This window comes from Podarcis bocagei (assembly GCF_964188305.1).
Source record: "Podarcis bocagei genome assembly, chromosome: 5".
NCBI classification, from domain to species: domain Eukaryota; kingdom Metazoa; phylum Chordata; class Lepidosauria; order Squamata; family Lacertidae; genus Podarcis; species Podarcis bocagei.
The window spans coordinates 35,832,129-35,851,536 of record NC_138129.1 but is presented as its reverse complement, the minus strand read 5'-3'; the positions used below and the strand labels follow the sequence as shown (position 1 = coordinate 35,851,536).

The window sequence follows — 19,408 nt, the reverse complement described above, 5'->3', positions numbered from 1 at the left end:
GAACTTCTGCAGTATTTAAAGTTGTGTTGTTTGTATTAAAATTGTATTTTGTTATATATGTCGTTCATTTGCTTTCTATTATTTTTTGGTAAGTCAGAATCCAATATATTCTGTATTCCATTTGTAGCCTATGATGTTTGTATTCATATACACTTATTAATAAGACTAACACATAGCAATTTAGGAATTAACACTGTTATTCAGTTATATTGTTATTATAATGTTTGTAACTTATAATTATGCATATTTATTATTAAATAATCAGACATTAAATGTTGTATTTCCAGAACCTGTAAAACCTGTGCCTGAGCTAGAAATGGAGGTGAGTTAAATATACTGTTGCACGCCACCCATATCTCTGAGTGGTGCAAGATTCCAGGGGTTCCAGTTGCTCACCCAGGGTCAGAGTTTCCATTTTGAAAGGAGACACAGCAGAGACTGTGGTTCTTTAGGCTATATGGTTTATTTACACATATATACAACCTGAGCCTATGATGGAGGGGTTTACAGCATCAACACCCTAAGAGGCTCTTGTTCACTCTGTTCTTTCACTGTTGAAAGAAACTGATTTTATAGATCCATTTCAATCGGGGTTTAGGTCCTGTTCTGGCACAGAAACTGCCTTAGTATGTATGATGACTTCTGTTGGGTGAGAGAGACAGGGGAAATGTGTCCTTGTTAATTCTCATTGAACTTTCCATGGTTTTTGATACCATTGACTGTGGTATCCTTCTGGAGTGGCTGTCCAAGTTAGGAGTGGGTGGTACTGCTTTGTAGTGGTTCTGGTCCTACTTAGATGTACATTTCCAAAGGATGATGCTTGGGGAGTGCTTTTCAGTCCCATGGAACCTCAGGGTTAAATTTTATCCTCTATGTTGTTTAACTAACTATGTTGTTTAGCATGTTATCTAAACATTCTAAAACATTCCTGTTCACAGAGGCCGTTGCTGGTTCTTGATACCAACTAATTGTCATAACTTTTTAGTTCATTTTGTGGTAACTTGACTTATTTTTATCATTGTTGTATTTTTAAGGGACTTTATTCTAAACTGACTTAAGATGTTTTCATAAAAGGCAGTATAGAAATGTTTTAAATAAATAAAATTTCAGTCACTGTCACATTACTAAATTGTATATTTCATACTGTCCTTAGTGCACACAAGGAAAAGTTTTTATTTAATGGCTAATGTGGGTATCAAAATTTAAATGAAAAGGCATTTCATTAAAAACATTTTAATTAAACATTATATAATAAATTATTAAACCTGCCTTTATAGAACATGGAGACAATGAATGAGCTTTATTCAAGGCTTTACAAAGAAGCTGAAAAGATCAAGAGATGGAAAGTCACTACAGAATATGAATTAAAGGAAAAGGAAAGAAAATTGCAAGAAAACAGAAAGATTATAGAAGCACTACGTAAAGCTATTCAAGAGTTACAGGCGAGTGTTTTTAACATTTTTAAATATATAATTTTAAGATAAGAATAAAATGCTTTAAAAAAATTAGGGCACAGTCCATCCCAGCAATGCCTGCACATGGAGGGATTGTCATAGCCAGCCTCAAGCTGGTTCAGGGATCAGACCTTATTGTCCTGCCCACTAGTCTGCTGTGGCTGCTGTGAGTGGCCAGGCTGTAAATGTGATTGTGGCTCCACCATTCTGCAAAGCCCTGCGGGTGGGGGTTAGGATTGTTAATGTGTGCTGACATTGTCCTGCCCTCCTCTCTTCTCCCCAATGCCTGTCATGAGCTGAGGGAAAGGTGTTGTACATGATTTTGCAGGAAGAAGTGGAGTCCATTTGTACAGTATCATATTCAGTGACGTAGCGTGGGGGGTGCAGGGGGGGCTGGCCGCACCGGGCGCAACATCTGGGGGTTAGGGTTAGGGGGCGCAAATCCACGGGTTAGGGGGCGCAAATTACTTGCCTTGCCCTGGGTGCTGACAACCCACGCTACGCCACTGATCATATTGCATATATTATTAAGGATGACCTACTTGCTTACAGATTACTTCTTGCTTGGGTAATTTTACTAAAGATTAGTAAAATTAAAACATGTACTGGACAGGTTACGTATGAAAATCATGGGATCTTGCCGGAATTTTGTGACTTTCAAGCTTACTTTCATTTCAAGCATTTACAATGCACATGTAGTTTGTGATGTAATATATGCAGTAATACCCAAGTCTAATAAATATGTATTTTGGGAAACTGACATTTTTTCCCCTTTGAAAGTGATACTTATTAGTTCACCCAGGCAAAAACATGCTTTTTATATCTTTGTTTTATAAATTTAGTTTGAAAATGAAAAACTAAGCTTAAAACTGGAAGATGTAATGCATGAAAATAAAGATCTTCTAAAAGAGTAAGTAATGTTAGGATAATAATTTTGTAATCATTTGTTTATGCTATAGTATGAGGCAATTAATAACCCCTTCTAATTACACTCATTGACATGAGAGATCTGTGAGATAAACCTTTATCTTTTATAAAAGGAGAACTATTCCTATCTAGGACTCACGAGTTTTTCAGGTTGTTCTTCTGTCCTCGGTACCACACTGGCTCATAAAGTCACAAAAAGTAATCAAAACCTGCATGTTTTTGCCATACTTTGTTTGCTTTTTTTTTTTTTTACTATTCTTCTGTGTCTTCTTTAGTGTGTTTTAAAAAACACCGCTTTTCACAACTGCATTTCTGTGTGCTCCTCCCCTCCTTATTTCTTCCCTTCCTGGTTGTTTTCAGGTGGAGAGGGCCTTTCTCCTTGGCAATCAGTGACTTTTGGCTTGAAACCTTGGGCAAGGTTTCTAAGAAGCTCAGTGTGCTGCAGTGCTAGATATCATCGGAGTATTACAACTCCTCTTGTACTTTGTCCATAACAGTGGGTGATGGGAGAGTGGCAGGCAACATGGCTAGTGTGACTTCAGTGGTCCTGCTGAATATGACCAATAATAGTTCCACAATGGCTTCTGCAGTTCACCCATCCAACTTGACCATAGAAGCAGCCATTTCTCAGCACAGTTGTGGGGTGGACTGTGGCAAAACCAGCTGCTGTTGATCAGTGGACAGCCTGATATATGGTGGAGCCTGTTCAACCACATACTGGCCAGACTCAATGGCTGTCTCCCTCCCACCTGACTGTATGTGTTCTGGAGGAAGAGGGGCCTGCTCAAATGCAAGCACAAAGAGCTTCTATTGTGGCTTTCTGTTCTTCAAGTGAAGAATTTTATGTGTTTCAATCATCTCATGTAAATTAATTGCCTTTTGCTGTTTGAGACCCATGTATTACTGTGTTTCCTTTTGATCAGTTTGTCCCTTTGCCATAAGGGCAGCCTTTGCAACTGACAGATTCCATGTTCCATCAAATTACAAATGCCTTACTAGGAGATATTTCTTAGCACTTTATGTGCTTTCTAAGCGGGACACGGGTGGCACTATGGTGTAAACCACTGAGCCTCTTGGGCTTACTGATCAGAAGGTCAGCAGTTTGAATCTGTGTGACAGGGTGAGCTCCTGTTGCTCTGTCCCAGCTACAGCTAACCTAGCAGTTTGAAAGCACACCAGTGCAAGTAGATAAATAGGTCCCGCTGTGGCGGAAGGTAAATGGCATTTATGTGCGCTCTGGTTTCTGTCACAGTGTTCCGTTGCACCAGATGCGGTTCAGTCATGCTGGCCACATGACCTGGAAAGCTGTCTGGACAAATGCCAGCTCCCTTGGCCTGAAGCAAGATGAATGCCACATCAAATTCTCCTTTCTATATATTATATTTTTCCTTGCCACTTTCCCTTGTTCAAGCAAAGTGCTGGCTTTATTTATAAAGACAGTGCTGCATATGTATTGAACTCAGTGTTATATAAATTACATGGAGACAGTGTTTTGTAGCACAATTTGAACCCTTCTCCTAGTTGCTAGGTTTCTCCAGGCAAGCAACCCATCTGTACCTCATGACAGCTTGTGCATAAGGAAATGTTGTGGTTTCTTTGTAGCTGTTTGTCTATTGGGTGTGTCTACTGGGTGACATCTTGGTTGGTTTTTTTACTATTTCCCCCCTCCCCTTATTAGCCTGGGTGATACAGATTTCACAGGATTTCAAATTTTCATTAAAGCATAAATGGACACAAATAATACTAGCGATATAATGCTGATATAACTGTTTTTCTCCCCAGAAACAGTGCTACAAGACATTTGTGCAATTTGCTCAAAGAAAAGTGCATGCAATCGATGGAGAAGTCTAACAAATGTAAATATCTCTTAAAAAGTGTTTGCACCCCCCCCCGCAAAGATTCTCATAGACTGTTTATAACCTCCTTTCCCATGTTAGCCTTACACTGGGAACTGCTTTGCTAGTCAATTCTGCAGGAAAAGCAACAGCTTATAGTCTTACAAACAGGAGTTCAAGATGCTGATTTTTAAACTCCAGATGTTCCTTCGCATCCTTAAAAACAAGTAGGAGAGCATTATTTTGTTGGGATGAACTGAAGAGCAATTCCATATGATGGGAGTACTAGAAAGGCATTCTGAGTTGTGACTCCTTAGTTGCAAAACAACTTGTCTCTAAAGACTCACTAGAGTTCAGGAGTTTTAGTAGAATAACAGGTCATTGCTATTCTTATTACTTTATCTCTGATTTTTTTTACATATTAAAATAAATACTTAATCTTTTATATTGTTAATTTTGTTTTAGATGAACATGAACAAGAGGAAACCAGACAGATGTATGTGGATCTTAATAATAACACAGAGGTAAAAAAGACACATATTTTATAGTAGCATTATATATACACACACAGCACCCTGGTGTCCTCTGTGATGGTGCACACCTGCTTTCAGTTCCTTTTTCCTCCAAACTCTTGCCTCTCATAGTTTCATTTTCCTTTGAAAAAATGAAATATAGAAAAAAACACCTTTTAAAAAGGAGAGGTGTGAGCTGTGGTTAACCCAGGATTCAGCTGATAGCATCCTTCAAGGATTAGGTCTTCGGTTTACAGGTATTATATTGCCTGAGATCCTACAAGTATCAGCACTGTTTTTTAATATTTATGTGCAGTTGCTGAGAGCAATTTTCCATAGGTTTGGAATTACTTATTATCAATAAGGTAATGATGTGCAACTGTTTATTTCATTAACTCAGGGATGAATTAAATATTAGATAGTAGACAGATCTGGGAATCTTGGTCTCCACTAACCATTTAAAAGGTGGTTAGAGTGCATGATCTGTGAGAGGTGGCAAGTGGTGGTGGTGGGGAGAGCACTTAGCCCTTATTCTTCCTGTCACTTGTTATTCCCTTACATTTTCCTCCAGCTAGGGTAGATGTGTGTTTGCTGTGTTTGGCAGAAAAGCAAGATGGGGAGTGGGTTATTCCCTCCTCACTCATCTGTTGCCTCTCCCCTCGAAAACCACACTATCCACCTACCTTTTTAAAGATGATCCAGCAATGCTTTCAATTAGTAGGTACTCTTTAATGTCTTAAGAAAAAATATTTATATCAAGGGATTGTTCTAACCGTTGAGTGAATGACTATTGGTGTCAGGGGCTCCCTCGGGGTGGGGGGCTTTGACCCCCCCAATTTTCAAAGAGAGGGCTGGGCCCCCTCAAAATTCTGTAGCATCTGGATGTGCAGTGGCTACCACTGCTAACACAAGGCCCACCAGGCTGCCAGCGCAATGCCTCCCATGCCACTACTAATGCCATAAGGAATGCTGGGCTACTAACAGACCTGCTGGACACCAAAACCAATGCGGAAGTGCAGCTGCAGTGGTTTGCAGTGGCTCCTCCTGCTGCTGCTGCAGAGGGGAAGCAGCCCCTGGGCCATGGCAGCAGCAGCAGCAGGAGGAGGAGCTGCTAGCGCTGCTGGCCATGGAAAACAAGCTGCTGTGAAACGCCTGGACATGACATCATGATGTCACATGCAATGCCAACCCCCTCCCCCCCATTTCCTACTCAATTGGTGTGAATTTTAAATATTTTAAAAATAAATTCAGCATATATTCTCTGGCATTATAGGAAGTTTGTTGTTACTAATTGTTTCTTTACATCTGTTAGAGAATGATACATGCCTTTGAGGAACTTCGTGTACAAGCAGAAAACTCCAGATTGGAAATGGTTTTTAAATGTGAGAATCTTTTTTAAATTTATGGCATTTGTGTAATTATTTGAGAAAAGTGGTTACAGGTGGGAGAAGCCTGGGATAAGGGTAGAGCCTAGATGAAATCAGTAGTAGCTAATAAGGCAGCACGGGTAGTTCACAGTTGCTGTCCTGGCTTCCCAACATGGAAGGTTGCAGGTGTTTATTGAGAGAGAGAGAGGAGATGCAAGGTACAGGGAGCTTGGCACACAACAACACTGCCACACACTGTACCAAACTCCCTGCACCTCACCCTTCCTTCAGTAAACGCCAGTGATCCACTGTTTTGGGAAGCCTGGAGAGCAGTGGTGCCCCACATGCAACTCCTCACAGGCTGGTTGAAGCTCAGTGGTACAGTAACTTCTCTGCATACAGAAGATCCCAAGTTCGATCCTTGGCATTTCCTGGTAGGGCTGGGAAATACTTCTGTCTGAATCCCTGGAGAGCTGCTGCCAGGCACTATAGAGAAAACTGAACTAGATGAACCTAGATGATCCTTTTTACAGGTCCACAACCAGGCCATATCACATTACATCAAGATCCATTGTTATACAGTAGAAAAAGGCTATTTAAGGATTGTGGAATTACGCCAATATGTGGTGATGGCCACTGATTTAGCTTTAAAATGGAATTTGATATATTTACCATTGGTTACTAATGATTACTAGTTAAATGCGACCTCTAAGAGGCAGCGTGTCTGTGTACACCCATTACTAGGGAACAATACATTTTGCTTATGGACTTCTCATAGGCACCTGGTTGTGTACTGTGGGGAACAGGATGCTAGGCTAGACAGGGCTTTGATCTGGTGTTGCAGGAATCTTATGTTTGAAAGGGTTGAGAAAAAGATATAAATGAAATTTTTACCTATTTTCTCATTTCATTCTATACAACTGCCATGTTTGTAAGCCACCTTAAATAATTGAATGAGAGAGGTAAAAATGTTTTAAATTAGTTTTTAAGAATCATTTTAAGACTTCCAATTATGATTCCCTGTTTGGCTTTCTATTATTATAAAAGCACAAGAAGCAAACTCAGTGGAAATGCTTGTGTTTCATACTTGTTGCTGATGATAATAGAATTTTCTGTAACATGAAATTCCTAGTGGGGAGCATTATGCATGCCAAAACCATGTGCTGTGTCAGGAATTATTCCTTCCTGCCATGTTGTTTTAGAATGCAGGTACACCAGACACCCAAGTTTTCTTGTTCTTGTCAACTACAGTGTTCAAGTACTCTTCAGTCAAAGGAATTAGAAAAGGGTAGCTGTCAAGTTGCTCAACTTTTTGTGTTTATTGAATGTGCCTTCTTCTATGTTTTTATTTCTGAACTGGACTGGTTTCTCCCCCCTTTTTCCTGTTCTTTTATGGCCAGAACAATCCCAATCCCTGAAATTAGGAAGTGTTATTCCATCTACCTCTGCTAAACTTTACCTGACTCTGCAAGTGCAGACCTCAAAGTGGGCTGTTTCTGGGGTGGGGAGTCAGCAGGGCGGAGCTGAGCATGATGTGCACAAGCCAGAATTATCTGCAGCAATCTTGCACTTACATACTCACACTACTTATGTACCCCCATCTCCTATCCTGCATCATCTGAAACAACAAACTCTGGTTAACATTAATTATGGTTTGTTTAAAACAAAAGCAAGCCAAGGAGAGCGCACCAGCTAGATTCATGCTGCAACTCATTCTGGGTCATACACGTGGTGCTAAACTATAATTTAACATAGGGGTGAGAAACCTCAGGCATTGTAGCCAAATGATGGTAGTTCACAGCTCTCTATCTGGCCCTTGGTTGACCCACATCCCTCCTGAGCCACACCCACTCTCCCACTCATCCTGCTTTATACTCTCATTGAGTGTTTTGAGACTAGCTGACCTCTGATAATGCCTCTTGATTGAAAGATAGAGAGGGATGAGTGAATCTGTGTAGAACAGCCTACTGTACAAAGCAAAAAAACAAACAAACAACATTTATTGATCTGTTCACTTTTGCTTCTGGCCCATCAGCCACTGGTATGTGATTCCTGAAAAGTTGCCATGAGTGAATGTAGCTTTGAAGCTGAAACAGGTTCTCCATAATTGGTTTAGCAGGATGTGTGAACATATAAATGAGTGATATATATATATATGTGTGAATCATCTTCCTCTTTTAGTATGTTTATTGTCATGTAGTTACTAAAAATATCCATGATTTTTATTTTGGAAGTAAAAGAAGAAGCAGAAAAAATAGGACAACTTGAAAAAGTCCACAAAAGAGAGATGGATGCAATGGAAAAACAGGTTTGTTTTATTGTTACTGAGATTAATAACATTATGTTAGTTATTAACAAGACCCCACATGAACCAACCAAGACTCTGTATTCATAATCCAAGGCCCTTTTTCATGTGACTCCTCAGAGGGAGGGTGTCAGCACAAGAAAGGGCCTTCTTAGTGGTGGCTTCCCACTTACTGAATGTTTTTGTGGGGAGGCACACCTGGTGCCATCATTATCTACCTTTAGGTGCCAGGCCAGAACATTTCTTTTTTGCCAGGCTGTTGGCTTTTAATTAGCTGTGGCCTCAGGCAGTCGGTGGGATGTCTTAATCCTGCCTTTTTATAAGAGTGAATGTGTTTGGTAGTCACATGAGTTACATTTTGTAAAAAATAAGACCAATAAGTGGAACATGCAGCAAAATCTTGCAGTTTCACATCTGATGCAGTTTTATACCTGGTTTTACATCTCTCTCCCCCCACCCCCCTGCCACAACAGTTATTCAGCATTCCTCAGTCTTCATTGAGCTATTTGGGGGGTTTTCTACTCTAACGGTGTGACCATGCCACATTCTTGAATATGTACACTCACTCACTCACTCACTCACTCACTCACTCACTCACTCACACAGAGGCATATAGCTCAACCTCCTCAGCTGATCCATGTAGATTGTAGGAATGAAAAATCACAGGAGACGAGAGAGGCAGGTGTAACATGAGGCGTCTGTCTGGGCGGACCCTGAGAGCCTCTTTTATTGAATATTACAAGCATTGCCGCAGGTGTGCTTGTCACTGATTGGTTGATACATAAGCATAAGGTGGGAATTACATGTGAGAGGTGGGGATTACGTGTGATCATTTATCATCGATGGAGTAAAAGCTGGGAATCGAAGCTGGAACTAGACAGGCATGAAGCCTCCTAATTGAATTGTAACTAGAGATTAATATGGCACAAACAATATAACAATCAAGTTCTGTAGATGTGGTCAGCTAGGCATGGAGAGCAGGTACAGTTTGTTTTCCATGAGCTTAGGATGTCTGTTACTAATGATTGATCATAGCATGAAACAATGTAACAATCAGGTTCTGTAGATGTGGTCAGCTAGGCATGAAGAGCAGGTTCGTACAGTGTGTGCAAAAGCAGGGAAAAGCCTACAAGCAAAACTTCTCAGAAAGCATGAGAAAAGAGGAGCAAGGCTTCCCCAAAATGGAGCAGTTTTGTGCAGAAAGAGACTAACAGTTATGTGCAGAAAGAAGACTTCCCTTTAGTAGATCAACTGATGGTGGGTGTTTTAATGCCCTCCTCCATCAAATGATCAATCTGAGAACCAGGAACGGCCAATTTGTATCTGCTTCAGGGTGCTGGACTTTGCACACCTCAGTGCTGTCTACTTTACATTTTCTTCTTTTTGCCAATCAGTTGGGTCTTGGGAGCCAGATTAGACCTCTGAACGGGGTGTTAGCCATCACTGGTTTAAACAAACCACAGATCCCAGTTAAGATGACACAACACTGTGGTTAATTATTGATAAAGGCATGTAAAATTTTGCATGGTGGTAAAAATGTATAGAGAGACATTTTTCTCCAGCTCTCATAACACTAGAATCTGGAGTCATTCAATGAATGTTAGAAGATTCAGAACAGCAAAAGGATTCACTTCTTCACATAGTATATAGTTAAACTATGGACTGCACTGGCACAAGATTCAATAATGATCACCAGCTTGGATGACTTTATAAAATGATTAGACCAATGCATGGAGGAAAAGGCTATCAGTGATTGTTAGTCATGGTGGCTGTGTAATGCCTTGAATCTGAACTGCAGCTAATTTTAACTATGGTTAGTTGCAACAAACTGATTTCAGACGATAACTTATGAGACTAGCTTGCTTCAAATACCAGTAATCATGATTAACATTAAACACAGCTTAGAGTTTGAAATAAATGCTAAATTGTGATTGATCTAAAACAGAAGTGGAAGCTTCTGATCTCTTCATGGCTGTGCAGGAGGAGGAGCATGCAAGCCCAATATGAAATTCATAATTCTAAATCATGGTTTAGTCTTTTGTCTGAATGCAGCAATGTAAGATTATGTTGTAGGATGATCTTTCTCATATCTCCTGTAACTGATAATGGTTTATATATCTAAAAAGGCAAATATTAAACCATGTTGTCAGGGGTTCAGGAGCAGAGGCAAGGGCAAGGGAGGAAACAGAGAGCGAGGGGGAGGAGGCAGAAGAAAAGATGAGTGATGACGACGACCCGAGATCTCCGAGTCTTTCCAGTGAATCAGAAGATTCACAGAAAGGAGCACCAGTGGCCAGGGCAAGGGGGGAGCCTAGGGGGACACCCCAGGAAGATAGAGCCAGAGGGGACTCAGAGGAGAGCAGTTGGAAATCGGGACCAGCGTCACAGCCAGAGAGCAGGGAAGAGGAAGAGCGCCAGAGATCAAGCGCTGGCAGCTCGCAACAGGGGGGAGGGCACGAGTCAGGAGTGGCCACACCTCCATCGGGGAGCGAAGAAACGGTCAGACGGAAAGTGGAAGGTTGGGCGCGCGCGCCAAGTTCAAATGCACAGGAAAGTGACGCAGTAGGCAGCCAGGAAAGGGAGCCAGGTCCTAAAGCCCGGCGCAAGGAGACAGGGAGTTCCGGGGGGTCGGCGTCAGAAGAATCCCGGAAGGAAGAGACCCCGGGGGGCAGAGGGGCCCAGAGGAGAACAGTCAGGCGGAAAAGGTGGAGCAGGGCTAGGATATTAAGTTGGTGCACAAGGGGCGGAGACTCAGACGGAGCTTCGCCGATCTAGCCATTAGACGTAGAGTTGCACGCAGCAGCTTGAGAATGGAAACTGTAACTCAATAAAGACTTTTACTTAATGACCGCTGGCTAGCGTGATCCTCTGTGAGCTAGGATCTTGAAGCAGCTCTGACAGTAAGCTCCGTCCCCTTATTGTGGGCATCTACAGCCTCGAGGAGAGGAGAGAAGCAGGTGCCTGCTAGCTAGCTCACGAACGGCAGACAACATGACGGCTGAGCAGCAGATAGAGGAACTCAGAAAAGCAGTGTCACAACTGAATGCCGAGGCTCTCGCATCCAGGAAGAGAGAGGAGGAGGCAGCTGCCGCCTGCAGGGATCTCCAGGTCAGGTTGGACATGCTTACGAAGCAAGGGCAACTGACACCCAAACAGGAGGGAATTGGGTTGGCGAGACGAACAGGCGGTCTGGTCTCTCACTTCGATGGGAACCTGCAGCAGTACCCCAACTTTAGAGCAGATGTAATGTGCGCACTGGAACTGCTGAAAAAAGACTTTAGAGATGAGCAAGAGAAAGTGGGGTTCATCATGTCCCATTTGCATGGGGAAGCTAAAGCATGGCTGCGCAATTTGTGGAGGGATAAGGATCCGGCGCTCCAAAATGCGGATGCCTTTATTAAAGCGATGGATGGGTGTTTTTTATCAAGCATTGACGTGGATCTTGCTCGGCAACAGATACATGGACTGAAACAAGGGAGGGCCAGCGTAAGGCAGTATCATGCCCGCTTTTTCGCTTTGGTCAGTGCTCTGGAATGGGACAGGGATTCGGCTCCTGTAAGAGACCTGTTTTGGGAGGGATTGCACGGCTCTGTTAAAGATGAAATTGCCAGGGGGGAGAGACCCCGGACCACGCAGGAGATCGTTCAGAGGGCGCTAGCCGTGGGGGTGCGGCTGGAAGAACGTCCGTGGAGCAGGGAAGAAGGGCGTGGAGGGCGCGAACCAGCCAGGGGCTCCTCCTTCCTTCCCAGAGAAGCAGCGCGTGCGCAATCCACGCCTCCGCCAGGAGGAGGGGTGGAACCTATGGAGGTTGGAAGTGCAAGGGCTCAGTCAGCAGCCAGAGCCCTAGCACCGACAACAGTGAAGGCGAAGCCTCCTAGAGGGAACAGGAAGTGTTACATCTGCGAGGATCCAGGGCATATGGCGAAAGAGTGTCCCCGGAGGCTCCACAAGCACACTGCAGCCTCAGCAATGGTAACTGCAGCAACGCAACAAGGAGGACCACAGCAGGGAAACGACGATGTCTGGCTGGAGGAAGAGGCACTGGGGCCCAGCCAGACGTGTCAGTGAAGAAGTCCCCGGAGATTTCACAGCCCATGGACCCCCTCCCGCCCAAACCAGTAGTGAGGCTCACCGCATCGCTCCAGCTGCCCAATGGAATCACCATGGACGTGCCGCTCACCATTGACTCGGGAAGCAATGCGGACTTTATAGGGCAGGACTTTGTAGACCGGCATGCTATACAGTTGCTGCCGGCCACGCTGCCCCTGCAGGTGGTCACGGTGGATGGCAGAGAGCTGCTAGGGGGGCAAGTGGTGAAGCAGACGCCACCAATGGTGATGCGCCTTGGGAATCACAGGGAAATCATCAGCTTCAACGTCACTCAACTATCGGACACGCCCATTGTATTGGGCATGAGTTGGCTGGACAAGCACAGCCCAACGCTGGCTTGGTACCAGAGGCAGCTGACCTTCGGCTCTTCCTTTTGTGCTGAACACTGCATCGTTCCCCGGCAGGAAGGAGAGGAAGAGGAGTCACAGCTGCTGCTAGGCACGCTGCAAGCGATTCCCCACAAGTACGCAGAATTTTTGGAGGTTTTCTGCGAGAAGGAGGCAGACAGGCTACCCCCCCACAGACCATATGACTGCAAAATTGACCTGCTGCCGGGGGCGGCGCTGCCCAAAGGGAAGCTGTATTCCATGTCTGAGGACGAACTGCAGGAACTCAAAGAGTTCATAGATCATAATTTGGAGCGCGGTTTCATCCGGGAGTCCAAGGCAGCGGGGGGCAGTCCTGTATTCTTTGTTAAGAAGCAGGACACGCCCCAAAAAAGACTTGTGGTGGACTATCGCATCTTAAACAGTGTGACCAAGCCATCGGACTTCCCCATGCCCCGAATCGACGACCTCCTCGCAAAGGTACGGAAGGGCAGCGTGTTCACCAAGTTAGACCTGCGAGGGGCGTACAACCTCATTCGCATGCGGGAAGGAGATGAGTGGAAGACAGCCATGTTCACGCCTCTGGGCACCTACGAATATAGAGTTATGCCTTTTGGATTGCGAAATGGCTCCCACGTTTTTCAAGCGTTCATGCATCACGTGTTGGCGGGGCTCCTCTACAAGACGTGCGTCTGTTTCTTAGATGACATCCTGATCTTTTCGGAATCGCAGCAGGAGCATGACAGACACGTCAAAGAAGTGCTAAGCAGGCTACAGCAGCATAGGCTCTACGCCAAGCTGGAGAAGTGCCAATTCGACGTGACGGAGGTGGATTTTCTGGGCTACAAGTTGTCTGACAAGGGGCTCGCCATGGACAGCGCCAAGGTTCGAGCGGTGTTGGACTGGAAGAGCCCACGCAACCGGAAGGAGGTCCAACGGTTTGTCGGCTTCGCGAACTTCTATCGCAAGTTTATCAAAGGCTTCGCTATGCAGACAGCGGCCATCACGGACACGCTTAGCTCCAAGAAAAAGAAGTTCATCTGGACAGAGCAGGCGGAGCAGTCCTTTCAGGCACTCAAGCGTCTCTTCGCGTCGGAAGAGCAGCTGCTGCATGTCGACCCCAGCAGGCCGATGAGGGTGGAGACAGACGCCTCGGACAGAGCCGTGGGAGCAGTCCTGCTGCAGAAAGACCCGCAGGGGGTTTGGCGGCCGGGAGCGTTTTACTCCAGGAAGCTCAGCAAGTCCGAACAGAACTACACCATCTGGGACAGGGAGTTGCTGGCCATTCATGCAGCGTTCAAAGCCTGGAGGCACTTCCTGATCGGCGCCAAGCACACGGTGCAGGTCTGCACGGACCACAAGAATCTGGAGCACTGGCGCACGGCACAGTTCCTGAACCAAAGGCAGATACGTTGGGCTGAGTTCTTTGCGAACTTCAACTTCCGAATAGAGTATGTCCCGGGGGACACCAACATCATGGCGGACGCTCTCTCTCGTAAGCCACAATATCTGGAGGACGCCAAGCCAGCGGCCGCCATGCACATCTTCGCACCAACAGTGTGGGCGTGCGCTGCGGCAACAGTGGACCTGGAGGTGGTGCGACGAGCGTTGCAGGATGACTCCTTCGCGCAAGCAAAGATGGCAGAGGTGCACAGGGGCACGGCAGCGACCGACGAGTTCCAGCTGAGAGATGGATTGCTCATTCGTAAAGGGGCCATCTACGTGCCGGGAGACGAACTTCGCGCCAAGGTACTGCAGCAGCTGCATGACGCGCCCACTGCCGGGCACTTTGGCAAGGAGAAGACGGTGGAATTAGTCGCCAGGGACTTCTGGTGGCCCGGAATGAGAGGGGAGGTCGCGGACTACGTGGCGAGGTGTGACACCTGCCAGAGGGCCAAACCGGTGCACAAACCGCCGGCCGGACTGTTGGAACCGCTGCAAACTCCGGTCGAACCATGGGAGAGAGTGGCCCTGGACTTTGTCACGGATCTGCCCAGCTCGAGGGGAAAGACGGCCGTGCTGGTGGTGGTGGACTTGTTCTCCAAGATGGCACATTTCATTCCGTGTGCCAAGGTGGCCACGGCGGAGCAAACCGCCAAACTGTTCATAGACCACGTGTTCAAGGTTCACGGTCTGCCACGGTCTATTCTGTCCGACCGGGGGCGACAGTTCATCTCGAATTTCTGGCAGAAGCTGATGGGCTTCCTGAACGTCAAGATCAACCTGGCGTCGGCGAGACACCCGCAGACCAACGGGCAGGCGGAGCGGGTCAATGCCATCATGCAGCAGTACCTGAGATGTTATGCGAATCAACAGCCTGCGACGTGGGTGGATTACCTGCCGCTCGCCGAGTTTGCCTACAACAACACGAAGCACGTGTCCACGGGGATCACGCCGTTCTTCGCCAACAACGGGAGGCACCCCAGAACCTTCCCGGGACTGGAAAGGATGGGGGAGGGGGAGCCGCAGACAGCAGATGCGTTCGCGTCGGAGTTGCAGGAGGTCCACGATCAGCTGCGGCGGCACCTGGAGCTGGCCAAACATGCATACAAGGTGCAAGCGGACAAACACAGAAGGGTTGGCGAAGAGATCCATGTGGGAGACTGGGTCTGGTTAGCAGCCCACGCAGTGCCGGCCAGGTCGTTGGCCAAGAAGAAGCTGGGGCATAAGCAACTGGGGCCCTACCAAGTCGAAGAGCAGGTCAACCCGGTGGCTTTCAGGCTGGCGCTTCCGGAGGGTTCCAGAATGCATCCGGTGTTCCACAGATCGGTGCTCACTCCCTACAAGGCACCGCACAGGTTTCAGGAACCCGGAACGGCACCGAGTCAGCTCAGAGAAGGAACCGGGCACGCGGGAGTGGCACGGGAGGAACGCATCAACGAAGTCACGGAGATTTTGGACTCCAGATGGGGGGAAGAAGGGGTAGAATACCTTCTCGCCAAGGAGGGCACCCCGGCCAGTGCGAATAGCTGGGTGCCGGGCTACGCCTTGGACGAACCTCTGCTCAAAGACGAGTTTCATGCCCTCTTCCCACATAGACCAATGCCAGCAGACTTTTTCGACGACTGGCTTTTCACGCCCACGCTTTCTGCCAGCACGTTCCGGGGGTTCGACTTGGACGAGGACCCGATACGAGACGCCCGTTCCCCGGAGGGGTCACCCTCGGGATCTGCCTCAGAACCCTCGTATTGGTGGGACGATAGACCAGAGGAGCAGTGGCGCAGGAAGTGGCAGGAAGGTCCAGGACGAGCAACGCCGCCAGGAGGAAGTGAGGGAGAGACGGACATGGACGTTTTCGGGGACGACCCTGGTTTCGAGCACGGCGGCACAGAGATGGAAGCGGAGGTGACCGTCGTTGACGAGAGCAGGGAGGAAGAACCGGGACACTTCAGATGGAGGCCCGCCACGGGAAGCGAACTGTATCCGACGTTCGTCCCTCTGACACAGCAGCACCCAGTTCCCGCACCGGAAGGAGGGGAGGGGGGAATGGGGGGCTTCGAGGGGGGGATGGATGTCAGGGGTTCAGGAGCAGAGGCAAGGGCAAGGGAGGAAACAGAGAGCGAGGGGGAGGAGGCAGAAGAAAAGATGAGTGATGACGACGACCCGAGATCTCCGAGTCTTTCCAGTGAATCAGAAGATTCACAGAAAGGAGCACCAGTGGCCAGGGCAAGGGGGGAGCCTAGGGGGACACCCCAGGAAGATAGAGCCAGAGGGGACTCAGAGGAGAGCAGTTGGAAATCGGGACCAGCGTCACAGCCAGAGAGCAGGGAAGAGGAAGAGCGCCAGAGATCAAGCGCTGGCAGCTCGCAACAGGGGGGAGGGCACGAGTCAGGAGTGGCCACACCTCCATCGGGGAGCGAAGAAACGGTCAGACGGAAAGTGGAAGGTTGGGCGCGCGCGCCAAGTTCAAATGCACAGGAAAGTGACGCAGTAGGCAGCCAGGAAAGGGAGCCAGGTCCTAAAGCCCGGCGCAAGGAGACAGGGAGTTCCGGGGGGTTGGCGTCAGAAGAATCCCGGAAGGAAGAGACCCCGGGGGGCAGAGGGACCCAGAGGAGAACAGTCAGGCGGAAAAGGTGGAGCAGGGCTAGGATATTAAGTTGGTGCACAAGGGGCGGAGACTCAGACGGAGCTTCGCCGATCTAGCCATTAGACGTAGAGTTGCACGCAGCAGCTTGAGAATGGAAACTGTAACTCAATAAAGATTTTTACTTAATGACCGCTGGCTAGCGTGATCCTCTGTGAGCTAGGATCTTGAAGCAGCTCTGACACATGTGCATAACAGAAATGTGAAACTGAAATGGCAAGCATGGCTATTTATGTGCATAAATTATTCTTTTTATTAGGTGTCAGACTTGGCAGTGCAAAATGGTGAAAAAGATAATAAAATGAAATACATAAACCTACAGTTACAAGAATCAAGAGAGTTCATTGCTGAGTTAAACGAAATAAAAAGTAAGCATTTTTATAATTTTATTCAAATAGCATTATTAGAAGTAGTGGTACAGCATACTGAACCAACTGGTTGCCCTCAGATATTTTTTTTAAAAAAGATTTCATTTATAAACACTAATAACAAACAAAAAATTGCAAATGTTGTAAACTGATGATTATACAGATAATTACCATCTTTGATATACCAGTGATATTGATACAGAGATTGTATAAGCTACCCAAATTTCTCTCATTGATGCAGACAGACAAATTTGTGCATTGGGACCTGTAGTATTTGCAAATGAAATGAAATGGCTATTGTCCACATGTTCTTACCAGAGTTTGATTTACAAGTTCTTTAAATCTTTCCATTTTTGTGTCCTTGAAATAGTAGCTGCAGCTAGCATCCATGTTACTAAATCCTTCAGTTATTTATTATTTATTTAATTTCATGAAATGTACGGTATATACCGCTTGATTGGAGAAACCTCAAAGTAGTTTACAAAAAGTTATAAAGTCTATCCCATAAATTCAACAAAGCAAGTTCAGGAGACATCAGTTTTATAGATTTTAGACATTTCTTTATGGATAAAACTTACAGATCCTTGGGTTTCCCACCAGAAATGGTAGAAGGTACCTTTACCTCCACCTGCATGGCAACAATTTGTTGAGATGTCATTTGGTAAAGCCTCACTGGCATGCAGTGCCACCTATGGGTGACTTTTAATGTACACTCCCTTAAATATGCTCACACTGACCTATACTGTACAGTCTAGATCAGAGCAGTCCAACCTCATAGACCAAGTGGGCTCCAAAAGACTTCGACACAGAACCCACAGGCCACAAACTGAATTAAATTTCCATATCACTAAGTAAAGTGTTTGGAATATTGTTAATATTATTTAATGAACACAATGATTATATTCACATTTTGTTGTTGTTTAGTCGTGTCCGACTCTTCGTGACCCCATGCACCAGAGCACACCAGGCACTTCTGTCCTCCACTTCCTCCTGCAGTTTGGTCAAACTCATGCTGGTAGCTTCAAGAACACTGTCCAACCATCTCGTCCTCTGTCGTCCCCTTCTCCTTGTGTCCTCCATCTTTCCCAACATCAGGGTCTTTTCCAGGGAGTCTTCTCTTCTCATGAGGTGGCCAAATTACTGGAGTCTCAGCTTCAGGATCTGTCCTTCCAGTGAGCACTCAGGGCTGATTTCCTTCAGAATGAATAGGTTGGATCTTCTTGCAGTCCATGGGATTAATAGCTTAATTTTTTAATTAAACAAATATAATACACAAAGTCAGGGTGAGTCCCTGACAGATAGATAGACATAAAGCATGGATATGCCGAAGGATCTGGGACTGGAGTGTGTGTGTGTGTGACCCCTGAAATCCTGCCCAGGGAAGATCCGAGCACATGGAATGTGAGTCAAAGCAATTCCAAACAGGAGCCTGAGTTTGCTCTTCCTGCCAGGCAGGTTTTTTCACACAACTGAGATCTACCTACCGTGATTGCCCCAAACCTCAGAAACGTCTGAAAATGTGTTGTCTTTTACTTTTAAATTTAGAACAACATGATGAAGCGTTAAAAAAAGCACAGACTAAACAAAATGACTTATTGACTGAACTGGAAGAAACTAAAAGTTCTTTGGAAAAGGCAGAGGTATGGACTTGCAATATTTTTTGTACAATAATACAGAATAAAAGTGAAAATTTTCTGAATTGTATCTTAATTTCAATATATATTCTTTATTCTGTTTAGAATACTTGTAAGGGTTTAGAAACTGAGTTGCAAACTGCAGTAAAAACATTAATTCAAGTAACTGAACAAAAGGAAGCAACAATAGAAGAATTTAAAGAATTTAAAGGAACAAGTGCATCAGTTATTGATGATCTCCAGGCTAAAATTTCCAGTTTGAAGGAACTGCTAGAAAAAGAAGAAATGAGGTAAAAATGCATATATAAGAAAGAATAGCACTATTGGTGATAACAGGGTTTTACAGAATGACAAGAACACTGAGAATCTGTCACTTACGGTACCGTAATTACAAGCTTTGTCTTTACATATGAAACCCTCTTTGAAAAGGAGTATTTGTTCAGGTATATAGTCAGGACAAAATAAATACTCCCCATTCCCAAATAG

At 45.7% G+C, this 19,408-nt stretch overlaps 1 protein-coding gene across 8 annotated transcripts in view; it reads left to right on the top strand.

The window, feature by feature from the left end:
• SYCP1 (synaptonemal complex protein 1) overlaps positions 1-19,408 on the top strand; it is a 62,059-nt gene that overhangs the window by 4,486 nt on the left and 38,165 nt on the right. For all 8 annotated transcript variants that reach the window (XM_081194682.1, XM_081194687.1, XM_081194683.1 and 5 more), the window contains exons 4-13: positions 288-322; positions 1,278-1,442; positions 2,297-2,364; positions 4,164-4,237; positions 4,682-4,740; positions 6,041-6,110; positions 8,330-8,403; positions 17,180-17,288; positions 18,834-18,928; positions 19,028-19,212. In XM_081194682.1, coding sequence (XP_081050808.1) covers positions 288-322; positions 1,278-1,442; positions 2,297-2,364; positions 4,164-4,237; positions 4,682-4,740; positions 6,041-6,110; positions 8,330-8,403; positions 17,180-17,288; positions 18,834-18,928; positions 19,028-19,212 — 934 coding nt within the window. The remainder of the gene's footprint in view (positions 1-287; positions 323-1,277; positions 1,443-2,296; positions 2,365-4,163; positions 4,238-4,681; positions 4,741-6,040; positions 6,111-8,329; positions 8,404-17,179; positions 17,289-18,833; positions 18,929-19,027; positions 19,213-19,408) is intronic.